The following is a 14,559-nucleotide window of genomic DNA, read 5'->3' on the forward strand; positions in this document are numbered from 1 at the left end:
CGTTTATTATTCCATCTAATTTGGACAATCATTTGGGTGCGCCCCCAAATCTGGCACAGCTTGACACTGTATTGTAATATTTCCTATCAGTGCAGCAGATGAGGCAGGCAAAGCAAACAGCCTGCAGCATACACACAACTGGTGGTCAGGCAGCTTTCACAGAGAATGTGGACTCGATAGTCACCGACTCAGCACTGGAGTCTGGGGCACTGAACACAGCTTTGCTGCAGGAAGACGGCAATTGACAGTGTCGCCCAGAGTCAAACTCTGGACCGATGGTTGGAAAGCACAGGCAGGCAGCTGGAGGACTCTGGCAGCAGCGTCATAGTTACACCACCACTCCAATGCTGCGTCAGTAGGTCCCACGGTGACAGCTGACATATGCAGTGCTGTGCCAATGACCTGCTCAGTAAAATCCGACATATGCTAACAACACTAGCCAGCTGTTCGACTCTCAGCTGTTTTACCCCAGGGATTTAAATCCTGCTGTCCAATGCTGTCTTCACAGAAGAAGCCATGTTTCTGTGTCACACATAATGTCTCTAACACAGGCCAGTGACTGAGGTCTGGCTAAGTAGGTACGACCACAGAAGCTTCCTGAAAGCTAGTCAGTGTTCCAAATTCAGTGATCACATCGTGCAAGTCAATGACGTGGAAGTAGACACAAGGTGAGTGGTGTTTCTGCCAGCACAGGTCATTGACTGCGGCAATCTGGCACTCTGGATACCGGTGTGGTCTAGGCCGTTACACTTGGCTGTTCTTTGGCCCACAAGAGCAATGATTTGTGTTTGATGCTGCCTGATGTTTAGAGCTGGGCACATGTAACATCTGTGAACTGTTTCTGACAGAAAGCTCAAACACAAGGGTTCCTACAATCCTAGCCCATTACAGTTCATTCAATTTCCTCTGACAACAGCAAACATGCCTACAATATTGGCTATTTGTGTTTGAATATACTTACCCTGAAATGTATGGGCTAATGTAACAGCACATTCATTGGTGTGTACAAGATTTTTGTGCGCACGGCATACATCACTGTTAGAGAATAATCAGAAAATCTGAAGTAAAGCTGCTTACATTTCGAACACCACAAGTTGACAATTACATTTTCCTTGCATGTCAAAGGGCGTACCCTTCAGAAAAGGCATAATTGTGTTTGAGACTCCAGCAACATTTTGTCCTCACCTGAATACGATTGGAGCTGGCACACAAAATTTTATGAGAATCTTCTTGATGTTGTCGTGAAGTGTCTTCTCGTCTAGATACCATGATGTCTGGTCATTTGCTGATGCACCTGCAGTAGGGTCAGGAGCTCCACAAACCTATGAATACAGAACTTTCAGAACATGTTGCACATAGATAGCCAGATATAACTATTTGTTACATCATTAAGAAAATGATTTCCCATGCAACAAAACAGCAGACAGTTAACAAGGTACTTAAAATCTCCACTGCAAACAAACTGTTGTAACATTGTTACAACTCTGAATAACAAAACATACAATAAATATTGTTAACTTTACTCTTAATACTTTCAAATAACAATTCACTTATGATTTATTTCCTTTAATAGATGCAACCATTGCACAAAAGCTTGTTGTCTTAGAAACACCTATTCCTTAATGCGCTAACTCCCATTTTTCCGGTAAATGTTTTGCACCAGTCTTGCCCACAAGAAAGTGGTTAGACCACTCTGAAAGTTTGGAGTACTTCCACAACTGCTGATTGCATGTTTATTGGAATCGCATGTTCCAGTTGCCAATTATGTTCCAGTTTTATTAACACAACTGATTTTAATACAACCACGAATCTTTCTTGAGTGTATTAAATATTAGTAATGAGGGCAGAACTGTGATGCCCTCACCACACACCCTTAAAACGTTTGAGAATGATTTTGAATTGAGTGGCAAACAAGTTGGTGGATAGAAATACAAAACTTGTGCTATCATCAATATAGAACTCCCCTATACAGGGGAACCAAGTGTCCAACTGGTACTCAAAACACAGACACTTGTCTTTTGCCAAAAACACTCTTTCTAACTGAGCAACCCATGCAAGATTTATGAAACTTCAATCTACCACTACCTGTCAGCATTCCACTGTATGCTGAGCTCCTGTTCATACCTTGCTCGACTAGCCCTCACGAGAGTGTAATGGTTTACTTACAGCATGGGGTAAATTTCCAGACTGACTCTTTCACTCTGCAGTGGAGGGAGGGGAGGGGGGTGGGCAGAAAAAAGAAAGGGTTTTTATGTCTTGTTTAGATCATTAATGATGGCAAGCAATGAAGTGTGAGAAGTTACAAAAGTTTTCCACAAATTAAAAGCTTTCATATTAGTTCTGAGTTGTGTGTGAATGGCTCACTAAGTAAATGAAACTGCGAACTCACTAAATAAATGAAACTGTCATTGAAAGGTCCAGGTTCAAATCTCAGTCTAGCATACCACTTTAATGGCTACAATAACTGTTACTGAGTTCCGAAATATCAATATATTTTAAGGTGCAAAGTCTTGCTAAGACACTTCATGAGACGTGCTCCATGTTTATTCAGAAATGATGTCGAATACAGTGTGTCCCAAACCTTTATGGTCAAAATTACACTCCTGGAAATGGAAAAAAGAACACATTGACACCGGTGTGTCAGACCCACCATACTTGCTCCGGACACTGCGAGAGGGCTGTACAAGCAATGATCACACGCACGGCACAGCGGACACACCAGGAACCGCGGTGTTGGCCGTCGAATGGCGCTAGCTGCGCAGCATTTGTGCACCGCCGCCGTCAGTGTCAGCCAGTTTGCCGTGGCATACGGAGCTCCATCGCAGTCTTTAACACTGGTAGCATGCCGCGACAGCGTGGACGTGAACCGTATGTGCAGTTGACGGACTTTGAGTGAGGGTGTATAGTGGGCATGCGGGAGGCCGGGTGGACGTACCGCCGAATTGCTCAACACGTGGGGCGTGAGGTCTCCACAGTACATCGATGTTGTCGCCATTGGTCGGCGGAAGGTGCACGTGCCCGTCGACCTGGGACCGGACCGCAGCGACGCATGGATGCACGCCAAGACCGTAGGATCCTACGCAGTGCCGTAGGGGACCGCACCGCCACTTCCCAGCAAATTAGGGTCTCTGTTGCTCCTGGGGTATCGGCGAGGACCATTCGCAACCGTCTCCATGAAGCTGGGCTACGGTCCCGCACACCGTTAGGCCGTCTTCCGCTCACACCCCAACATCGTGCAGCCCGCCTCCAGTGGTGTCGCGACAGGCGTGAATGGAGGGACGAATGGAGACGTGTCGTCTTCAGCGATGACAGTCGCTTCTGCCTTGGTGCCAATGATGGTCGTATGCGTGTTTGGCGCCGTGCAGGTGAGCGCCACAATCAGGACTGCATACGACCGAGGCACACAGGGCCAACACCCGGCATCATGGTGTGGGGAGCGATCTCCTACACTGGCCGTACACCACTGGTGATCGTCGAGGGGACACTGAATAGTGCACGGTACATCCAAACCGTCATCGAACCCATCGTTCTACCATTCCTAGACCGGCAAGGGAACTTGCTGTTTCAACAGGACAATGCACATCCGCATGTATCCCGTGCCACCCAACGTGCTCTAGAAGGTGTAAGTCAACTACCCTGCCCAGCAAGATCTCCGGATCTGTCCCCCATTGAGCATGTTTGGGACTGGATGAAGCGTCGTCTCACGCGGTCTGCATGTCCAGCACGAACGCTGGTCCAACTGAGGCGCCAGGTGGAAATGGCATGGCAAGCTGTTCCACAGGACTACATCCAGCATCTCTACGATCGTCTCCATGGGAGAATAGCAGCCTGCATTGCTGCGAAAGGTGGATATACACTGTGCTAGTGGCGACATTGTGCATGCTCTGTTGCCTGTGTCTATGTGCCTGTGGTTCTGTCAGTGTGATCATGTGATGTATCTGACCCCAGGAATGTGTCAATAAAGTTTCCCCTTCCTGGGACAATGAATTCACGGTGTTCTTATTTCAATTTCCAGGAGTGTATATGTATGGTAGAAGTTCCTGAACTGAGTATTTTCAGATAAGGAAGTAATGGTCAGAAATGCATATTCCAGAGTGTGCTAAGTTTTGAATGTGCTAGGTCCATTTTAGTAAAAAGCTCACATTTTATAACATTCACACTAACGTTGGTGGAGCTTCCGCAACAAACAATGAACAGTCATCCATGTAATGTATGTGTTGGAATTTATAACTGTTCGCAACTGCCTGTAAAACTGGAAGAATATTCATTACAGGAACCAGCAGACCTACAAAAACATTTTATGTAAGGTGGTGCTAGATGCAACACCTGAAAAACAAAATGAATGTGTACAGAAACATTTCAGAACAGGTGTCATCATAACTGAAAGAAACATTGCTATGGTCAGAAATGTAGGAGAAACTGGGATATTTAGGACACAGAGTTGGTCAAGGTTCTGGACAAAGACTTGTTCCCAAAGTAGAATTTGAGGATATGATGACGTATTGTGTGATAGGAGATTCGTCCATGAGCACCCTTCAACTGTGAAATGCACACTCCAAGGAAAACTATGTGGAGAATAGTGCTGGAGTATCTATCACATCTCTATCATTGACAGCATATGAAAGCAATGGGAACAAAGGATTTTGAATCCCAAGTCCACTTATGTCAATGGATTAAGTTTTAATGCATGCACCAAGATTTGCAATCATTGCTTTGAACAATTGCTATGTCATGAAAAACTAAATATTCCATTCTGATAATTGCTTTTGCGACTCATAGTGCTCAGTTTAGTATCCTCTATCATCTCTCTAATTTTGACCCTAAGGCTTTGGGGGACACTATCTTGCCCACTTCGCACAAAAGAGTTTCTTGATAACAGCAACTTGTACATCAAACCACAGCACATTTTCTGCTATCTCACCTAATAGAATTAATATGCCTTGCAAAATAAAATTAAAATGTGTTTTAGTCCCAACAGCAGGCAATTAAAATATTACACGAAAGAAGCTGCAGGAAACTCCGGAATCCTGGCTGCCCATTTCGGAAGCTCTCTGGAGGGCATGGAACACTGTGAAAGGCACTAGATGGCACTGCTACATCAATGAGCACTAGCCTCACCGCTGTACTGTTGGCCACAGAGCTATATGTATCTTGCTGGCCAATTAATGCTCGCAGCCATACTAGAAAGCTAGCAATGTAGTGACTGTTTCCAGTCGAGATTTCACCAGGTTCTTTTATTGTAGTCAGTACACATCATTGTTCTGATCTTAAGGGTCACTACACCTTAGGTTTTTCGCTGTTGGATACTCGTTCAACATTGTTATTCCGTCATTCTGTCTCTGTTGACCATTTTCTTCTTGCTGCCCTCCTGCCCACACTCGGCGACCCACTTCTGACACCCCTTGGCCAGTTTCTACAAATTCTCAGTCACTCACAGCTTTGTCAGATTCCGGTCACAATAGATTGCCAATTAGGTACATGATTAGTAGTGTCCCATGGATGTAAAGCTCGTACAACTCTGCGAACTGCAACAATACTTGTGACGGCAGTTTCAGCAGCCATTTGTACAACAGCAACAACAACAGCAACAGCAACAACAACAACAACACAGCAGCAGCAAAATGAGTTGCTCCATCAGGAAATTCAATTTTTGCAGCATGACCTGCAGTTTCAGGGTACCCACCTAATTAATGGAAGCAGAGCTCACTTCACAGGTGGACAACCACCCATCAGTGTTTCTGCCTTTTAATGATGCCAAAGAGGATTGAGACATCTATTTGCAGTGGCTGAAACAGTGCTTCACCATCTCTCAAATCTCTGCCGACTCTCCTGATCACTGGGCACACTGCACCTGCTGTAAGAAAGATGGACATCCCCCAACTTCCTATGTAAACCATCAAGACAATTGGACACCATACCTCACAAGCATGAAGGGACAGTGCATAAACTTCAGGCGACTGCTCCCCACGGTAATCCTTCCACTGCGTAGTTGTCTACCATCCTCACAATTGTGAATCCAGGACATCCATTTACAGATGGGCCTAGGAGCTACAATTTCCTTAGTAAGCCTCCAATACATAAGCTCACTGGGGCTCAATTGGCTCCACCCTCCCATATGCGAGTCACATATGGTGACAGATAGATTGCCCTCCTGAGTCAATTCACAATCACAGCTGCCTACAAAAATATCACACGGCTAATAATGCTCTTTGTTGTCGATAGTCACTCGGCCGACAATATTTTTGGTTTGGATGCCTTCTCTTTGTTTCAATTCTTCATCACCAATGCTGTTATCACAAAAGCAATAATCTTTTTAATTACCTCTACTTAGCAAAATTTAACAGAATGTATATGTAAATAGCTTGATTTTATTTTACGTCACAGTGATGGAAAAATCACATTTCTTCTTATTTATGTGCCTTTCCTACAACTGACTGAGCCTGCTCTTTGAAAGAAAATCTCAAGCAAGAGAACCATTATAATGAGCTGTGCCCAAATAGCTCATTTGGTGGAGCATTGCTCATGAAAGGCAAGGTTCTGGGTTCAAGTCCCGGTTCGGCTTACAGTTCCTCTGCCAGAAAGTTTAAGATATTTTTGTATTAGTGACTGTTTCTTAATGCAGTTAGTTCTTCAAGCAATACAGATGGCATATTTTCTCTGAAAATACTTATTTGGAGAAGAAGAGGAATTAACCTTGAGACTTACATCACAATGACCTATAATCAATTTTGACAGGCTCAAAAATCTCTCCTGCAAGACATTATGATTAAATGAGGATACCTTCGTGTTGTGGACATTATTAGAAACTTGTGTCATGGCGCGCGCGCGCCCACACACACACACACACACACAAACAAAACATAAAAAACAGAAACTATACATTATGAAGCAAAAGATGTAGCTTATATCCTATACTTTTTACTATCCATATAGATAATGCAATTAGAGAATGGAAGCTCCGAGCAAGCCAAGGAATTGAAAAGAATTAAAGAATAATCCTAAATGCAATGCTGTTTCCTGAAGAGCAGGTTATTATTCAACTAACTCACAATGACTTTCACAGATATGTGTATTATTTTCAACAGATATTCTTGATGTGTAACATTAAAGTATCTGCACAGAAGACCTACACTATAGCTTTTAGAAGCTAAATATCCATTGTGAACAAAAATAACTCTCATATAATAGTCCTACTTAACAAGTGTCTCAATTAAAATATCTTGGTTGTGACATATTTACAGCGCTGATCTTGATATCTATGACAGACTGAGTACCAGGCCATATGCAGAACAATCTGAAGAATATTATCTAGGTGTACAAGAAAAATAACAAGAGTGAAATATTATAAAGTGATGGCTGTGTGAGTTCTGCTGTACAGCTGAGACACATGGGCGATGTATACTAAACTTCTTGGTAACAAACAGGGATCAGAAGTATGACTCCTGAGATCTGCGAAAGGCTGCACAAAACTAAGTATATTTCAAAATGACAATCTGCTGGAGAGAATTAAATATATTCAAAATACAAGACAGAACTGACAAAATTAAAGAAAGATGTCCCTCACACCCGAACAGAATGCAAAATGGAAGAACACCAAAAGAAGTTTTATCATATAGACCAAATGGAAAGCAATGTAATGGAAGACAAAGAAATGAAAGTAACAACCTCTGCAACTGGAACAGCAAATCATCAACTCCTTGAAAGAAGAAGAAGAAGAAGAAGAAGAAGAAGAAGAAGAGGAAGAGGAAGAGGAGGAGGAGGAAGGAGAGGAAGGAGAGGAAAAAAACTGAGATACCGGTCACCAAAACACAACAGGGCAATGAGAAAGACTGCTGCAGTCTTCTCCAGACTGATACAATCTCCAATATGAGTGACTGGATTGCCCCCCCCCCCCCCTTTTTTTACTGCTTTGCCATGTTTTTCTCTTTGTTTTCCACATATGTGTTTCTGGTGGCCGTGTCACTACATGAGGTATAGTTAGGCCAATCACTTACTTTTTATGAAAGTTCTTTCTCTACACCAACTGCATCACCACACTTGACAACATAGTTATATCAAATTGTCACCCGGTACTGCAATTTAGTTTCTCTCAAGAAAATAAGTCACTTATCCTTCTGGTACTTACACTGTTGATGGCTGATGGTTGTGACGACAGCAGCTCATCCAGCAGCCTTTGCGCAGTCGGGAGTATCTGCTGCGGCAGCTCACTGATGAGATACTGAGCAAACTTCTGGAGTTGGTCCCTGTGCAGCCGTGACAATGACTCACTCACAGGAGCCCGCAGGCACACTTGATTGGGCTGTGAATATACAGAATACATATTACATTATGGTGCTCTCAACACCCTGGCAACAGAGGCTGACAACAAACATTCACCTTACGAACACAATGCAGAAGTTGGTTGAGCTTTGGTGAACCTTCAATATATTACATCACATCAAGGCCTCCAACAAAACGAGTACCTATGTGGACCTTTTCGGTAAGCAATCAAAGCACAAAGTACACTTACATATTCCTAGTTTCAAGAGCCATGAATTTAAAACATGGGTGATTAATACATGGAAAGAAGATCTACAACAACCAAGATGCTAGAGAGGCCACCAGCCATACAACATGCAGCCTGCTCACTCCCAGACAATTGCGGCTTACGGATTTCACATGCAGACGACAACGTCAAAATATGAATGGTGGAATCTTCCCCAATCTCCACCCAGGATAGATGTTAGAGACCACATTTTCCCACTCAACTCATCAGAAGATGATTTAAATAAACCACCTATACTTTTCAAGCGAATAGTAAGGCAATGAGAAAGTTGGACATTAAGTAAACTGAAATGCCAATTTTCTACTAATATCTTGCAATCATAAAATGTAACCTACACAAACATTTATAATAGACTGGGTGTTTATAATTAAAGTGCAAGAACTCACAAATGTCCTATGTGGGGTGTCATTATTGCATAGCAGCAAAAGTTGGTAGGTATTCTAATGTGTTAACACGGAACCGATTTAAGCTGGAAAAATTATTTGTTCAGATTATGGCCACCAGGTGCAAACTTGGTGTTGTGAATGAAAGAAAGATGAATAGAAATGTTTCCATATGTAATGGATTAGGATTGAGACACAGGCAGGTAAGGTCAAGATAGGGAGTGTGCTCCCTGCCGCCGTTGGATAAGCAGCTGCAGCAGCAAGTCGTATACTCCTAGCTCACTCATTTGTTACATAGTTTAATTCTTAATTTCTTTGTGTGTTTTTGGTACTTGCATTGTTTAATTCATAAATTTCGAGCGTATTATAGTATTTGAGAGTTGTAGCATCGCGTTTTAGTACCTGAATAGTGTAAATTCGCGTAGTCGTTTGTCTACTGTTTTGTTTTGAACGGCCAGTGTCGGTTGGTCGCAGTCAGTGTGCTCCCTGCCGCCGTTGGATAAGCAGCTGCAGCAGCAAGTCGTATACTCCTAGCTCACTCATTTGTTACATAGTTTAATTCTTAATTTCTTTGCGTGTTTTTGGTACTTGCATTGTTTGATTCATAAATTTCGGGCGTATTATAGTATTTGAGAGTGTAGCATCGTGTTTTAGTACCTGAATAGTGTAATTTCGCTTAGTCTCCTTCCGCCGCTGAGCAGTGTCAGCAGTGCGCAAGTAGCAGCATTACTGCATTTACTAGGCAATCTTGTATTTTAATAACCGTTTAAATTTTGTCGATTTGTTTGCGCTCTCTGTAGATTAGTTCAGACGTTCTTAGCAAAACAGTTTTTAGCATGGATAGGGACTGCAACTGCTGTGTTCGGATGCAGGCTGAGTTGGCATCCCTTCGCTCCCAGCTTCAGGCAGTGTTGGCTTCGGTCACACAGCTTGAGGCTGTTGCCAATGGGCATCACTGTGGGGGTCGGGATGGGGGTTTGTCGGGGACGGCCAGCTCGTCCCACGCATCCCCTGATCGGACTACGACTGTGGTTGCCCGGGATGCTGCCCGCATTGAGGCTGATCCCTCACCTGTGGTAGAGTGGGAGGTCGTTTCAAGGTGTGGCAGGGGGCGAAAGACATTCCGGAGGGCTGAACGGAAAGCCTCTCCAGTTTGTCTGACGAACCGGTTTCAGGCTCTGTCTCAGGCTGATACTGATCTTCGGCCTGACATGGCTGCTTGTCCTGTTCCAGAGGTTGCCCCTCAGTCTGCAAGATCCGGGCAGTCGCAGAGGGTGGGCTTACTGGTAGTTGGGAGCTCCAACGTCAGGCGCGTAATGGGGCCCCTTAGGGAAATGGCAGCAAGAGAGGGGAAGAAGACCAATGTGCACTCCGTGTGCATACCGGGGGGAGTCATTCCAGATGTGGAAAGGGTCCTTCCGGATGCCATGAAGGGTACAGGGTGCACCCATCTGCAGGTGGTCGCTCATGTCGGCACCAATGATGTGTGTCGCTATGGATCGGAGGAAATCCTCTCTGGCTTCCGGCGGCTATCTGATTTGGTGAAGACTGCCAGTCTCGCTAGCGGGATGAAAGCAGAGCTCACCATCTATCTGCAGCATCGTCGACAGGACTGACTGCGGACCTTTGGTACAGAGCCGAGTGGAGGGTCTGAATCAGAGGCTGAGACGGTTCTGCGACCGTGTGGGCTGCAGATTCCTCGACTTGCGCCATAGGGTGGTGGGGTTTCGGGTTCCGCTGGATAGGTCAGGAGTCCACTACACGCAACAAGCGGCTACACGGGTAGCAGGGGTTGTGTGGCGTGGGCTGGGCGGTTTTTTAGGTTAGATGGCCTTGGGCAAGTACAGAAAGGGCAACAGCCTCAACGGGTGCGGGGCAAAGTCAGGACATGCGGGGACCAAGCAGCAATCGGTATCGTAATTGTCAACTGTCGAAGCTGCGTTGGTAAAGTACCGGAACTTCAAGCGCTGATAGAAAGCACCGAAGCTGAAATCGTTATAGGTACAGAAAGCTGGCTTAAGCCAGAGATAGATTCTGCCGAAATTTTTACAAAGGTACAGACGGTGTTTAGAAAGGATAGATTGCATGCAACCGGTGGTGGAGTGTTCATCGCTGTTAGTAGTAGTTTATCCTGTAGTGAAGTAGAAGTGGATAGTTCCTGTGAATTATTATGGGTGGAGGTTACACTAAACAACCGAACTAGGTTAATAATTGGCTCCTTTTACCGACCTCCCGACTCAGCAGCATTAGTGGCAGAACAACTGAGAGAAAATTTGGAATACATTTCACATAAATTTTCTCAGCATGTTATAGTCTTAGGTGGAGATTTCAATTTACCAGATATAGACTGGGACACTCAGATGTTTAGGACGGGTGGTAGGGACAGAGCATCGAGTGACATTATACTGAGTGCACTATCCGAAAATTACCTCGAGCAATTAAACAGAGAACCGACTCGTGGAGATAACATCTTGGACCTACTGATAACAAACAGACCCGAACTTTTCGAATCTGTATGTACAGAACAGGGAATCAGTGATCATAAGGCCGTTGCAGCATCCCTGAATATGGAAGTTAATAGGAATATAAAAAAAGGGAGGAAGGTTTATCTGTTTAGCAAGAGTAATAGAAGGCAGATTTCAGACTACCTAACAGATCAAAACGAAAATTTCTGTTCCGACACTGACAATGTTGAGTGTTTATGGAAAAAGTTCAAGGCAATCGTAAAACGCGTTTTAGACAGGTATGTGCCGAGTAAAACTGTGAGGGACGGGAAAAACCCACCGTGGTACAACAACAAAGTTAGGAAACTACTGCGAAAGCAAAGAGAGCTCCACTCCAAGTTTAAACGCAGCCAAAACCTCTCAGACAAACAGAAGCTAAACGATGTCAAAGTTAGCGTAAGGAGGGCTATGCGTGAAGCGTTCATTGAATTCGAAAGTAAAATTCTATGTACCGACTTGACAGAAAATCCTAGGAAGTTCTGGTCTTACGTTAAATCAGTAAGTGGCTCGAAACAGCATATCCAGACACTACGGGATGATGATGGCATTGAAACAGAGGATGACACGCGTAAAGCTGAAATACTAAACACCTTTTTCCAAAGCTGTTTCACAGAGGAAGACCGCACTGCAGTTCCTTCTCTAAATCCTCGCACAAACGAAAAAATGGCTGACATCGAAATAAGTGTCCAAGGAATAGAAAAGCAACTGGAATCACTCAATAGAGGAAAGTCCACTGGACCTGACGGGATACCAATTCGATTCTACACAGAGTACGCGAAAGAACTTGCCCCCCTTCTAACAGCCGTGTACCGCAAGTCTCTAGAGGAGCGGAGGGTTCCAAATGATTGGAAAAGAGCACAGATAGTCCCAGTCTTCAAGAAGGGTCGTCGAGCAGATGCGCAAAACTATAGACCTATATCTCTTACGTCGATCTCTTGTAGAATTTTAGAACATGTTTTTTGCTCGCGTATCATGTCATTTCTGGAAACCCAGAATCTACTATGTAGGAATCAACATGGATTCCGGAAACAGCGATCGTGTGAGACCCAACTCGCCTTATTTGTTCATGAGACTCAGAAAATATTAGATACAGGCTCCCAGGTAGATGCTATTTTTCTTGACTTCCAGAAGGCGTTCGATACAGTTCCGCACTGTCGCCTGATAAGCAAAGTAAGAGCCTACGGAATATCAGACCAGCTGTGTGGCTGGATTGAGGAGTTTTTGGCAAACAGAACACAGCATGTTGTTATCAATGGAGAGACGTCTACAGACGTTAAAGTAACCTCTGGCGTGCCACAGGGGAGTGTTATGGGACCATTGCTGTTCACAATATATATAAATGACTTAGTAGATAGTGTCGGAAGTTCCATGCGGCTTTTCGCGGATGATGCTGTAGTATACAGAGAAGTTGCTGCATTAGAAAATTGTAGCGAAATACAGGAAGATCTGCAGCGGATAGGCACTTGGTGCAGGGAGTGGCAACTGACCCTTAACATAGACAAATGTAATGTACTGCGAATACATAGAAAGAAGGATCCTTTATTGTATGATTATATGATAGCGGAACAAACACTGGTAGCAGTTACTTCTGTAAAATATCTGGGAGTATGCGTACGGAACGATTTGAAGTGGAATGATCATATAAAACTAATTGTTGGTAAGGCGGGTACCAGGTTGAGATTCATTGGGAGAGTGCTTAGAAAATGTAGTCCATCAACAAAGGAGGTGGCTTACAAAACACTCGTTCGACCTATACTTGAGTATTGCTCATCAGTGTGGGATCCGTACCAGGTCGGGTTAACGGAGGAGATAGAGAAGATCCAAAGAAGAGCGGCGCGTTTCGTCACTGGGTTATTTGGTAACCGTGATAGCGTTACGGAGATGTTTAATAAACTCAAGTGGCAGACTCTGCAAGAGAGGCGCTCAGCATCGCGGTGTAGCTTGCTCGCCAGGTTTCGAGAGGATGCGTTTCTGGATGAGGTATCGAATATATTGCTTCCCCCTACCTATACTTCCCGAGGAGATCACGAATGTAAAATTAGAGAGATTAGAGCGCGCACGGAGGCTTTCAGACAGTCGTTCTTCCCGCGAACCATACGCGACTGGAACAGGAAAGGGAGGTAATGACAGTGGCACGTAAGGTGCCCTCCGCCACACACCGTTGGGTGGCTTGCGGAGTATCAATGTAGATGTAGATGTAGGGAGAAGGGCATAAAGTTGATTTTTTATATGAGCACCAGAGACATCTATGATATGCTGCATCTGTAAAATGACACCATCAAAAGATGCTTGCAGCAGTTCTGGTGGAATCTGAGCAACGTGTTCCTGTGCATTGGCCTTCAGTTCAGGTAGAAACTGAATGTGTCCCTGGCAAATGCATTTCTTTAGATATCCCCAGAGCCAAAAATCACATGGATTCAGGTCAGGTGAACTTGCACGGCGTGCAGCTGGAAAACTTCTGGAAATAACACGTTCCTCTAAGGTTGCATTAAGCAGATCTTTCTCTGAGCAAGTAACAGGAGTGTTGCTCCATCTTGCACGAAAACAGTAGTTTCCGCATATCTGCACTCTTCCAAAACAGAAATCATATGATGTATAAGGAGGTCTCGATAATGTGCAGATGTCACAGTACACTTCACAGAGCCTCTGGGTGTATGCTCTTCAAAGAAGAAGAACAGACTGAGAATAAAGGTTTTTGTGAGTCCACACCACGGGTGCCTCATCACTCCAGAGAATGTTGCCTGGCGACATGTTATCAACTTCCATCTGTGCCAGAAACTGAAGAGCAAATTCAGAATGTTGCTGTGGATCATGTGGTTTCAGTTGCTGCCCCACCTGGATCTTTTAGGGGTACCAGTGTAAAATAGTCTGCAAAACTTTCCATACTGTTGACCATGGTACGGGCAATTCTTGTAATAGTGCACGAGCATTAGTACTTTCACTAAGCAGGGAGTGTGCTGCATGGTCCGTTATAGCAACAGCAACCTCATCAATAATTTCCACCGGGATAAGACGCATTCCTCTTCCAGGTCCAAACCAAGCTCAACCATGTTTACAAATCATTACCATCCTCTTTGAACCATTTAATGATATTGGGCCTCTCTCAGACCTTTCAGTTGGTGAAAGT

General features: G+C 44.3%; 1 protein-coding gene across 1 annotated transcript in view; it reads right to left on the reverse strand.

The window, feature by feature from the left end:
- Positions 1-14,559, reverse strand: part of LOC124618709 (zinc finger SWIM domain-containing protein 8 homolog) — a 521,177-nt gene that overhangs the window by 127,475 nt on the left and 379,143 nt on the right. The window contains exons 4-5 of the mRNA XM_047145371.1: positions 8,126-8,299; positions 1,186-1,322 (exon numbers count right to left, since the gene is read on the reverse strand). Coding sequence (XP_047001327.1) covers positions 1,186-1,322; positions 8,126-8,299 — 311 coding nt within the window. The remainder of the gene's footprint in view (positions 1-1,185; positions 1,323-8,125; positions 8,300-14,559) is intronic.

Source organism: Schistocerca americana, chromosome 1 (genome assembly GCF_021461395.2).
Source record: "Schistocerca americana isolate TAMUIC-IGC-003095 chromosome 1, iqSchAmer2.1, whole genome shotgun sequence".
Lineage (NCBI taxonomy): Eukaryota > Metazoa > Arthropoda > Insecta > Orthoptera > Acrididae > Schistocerca > Schistocerca americana.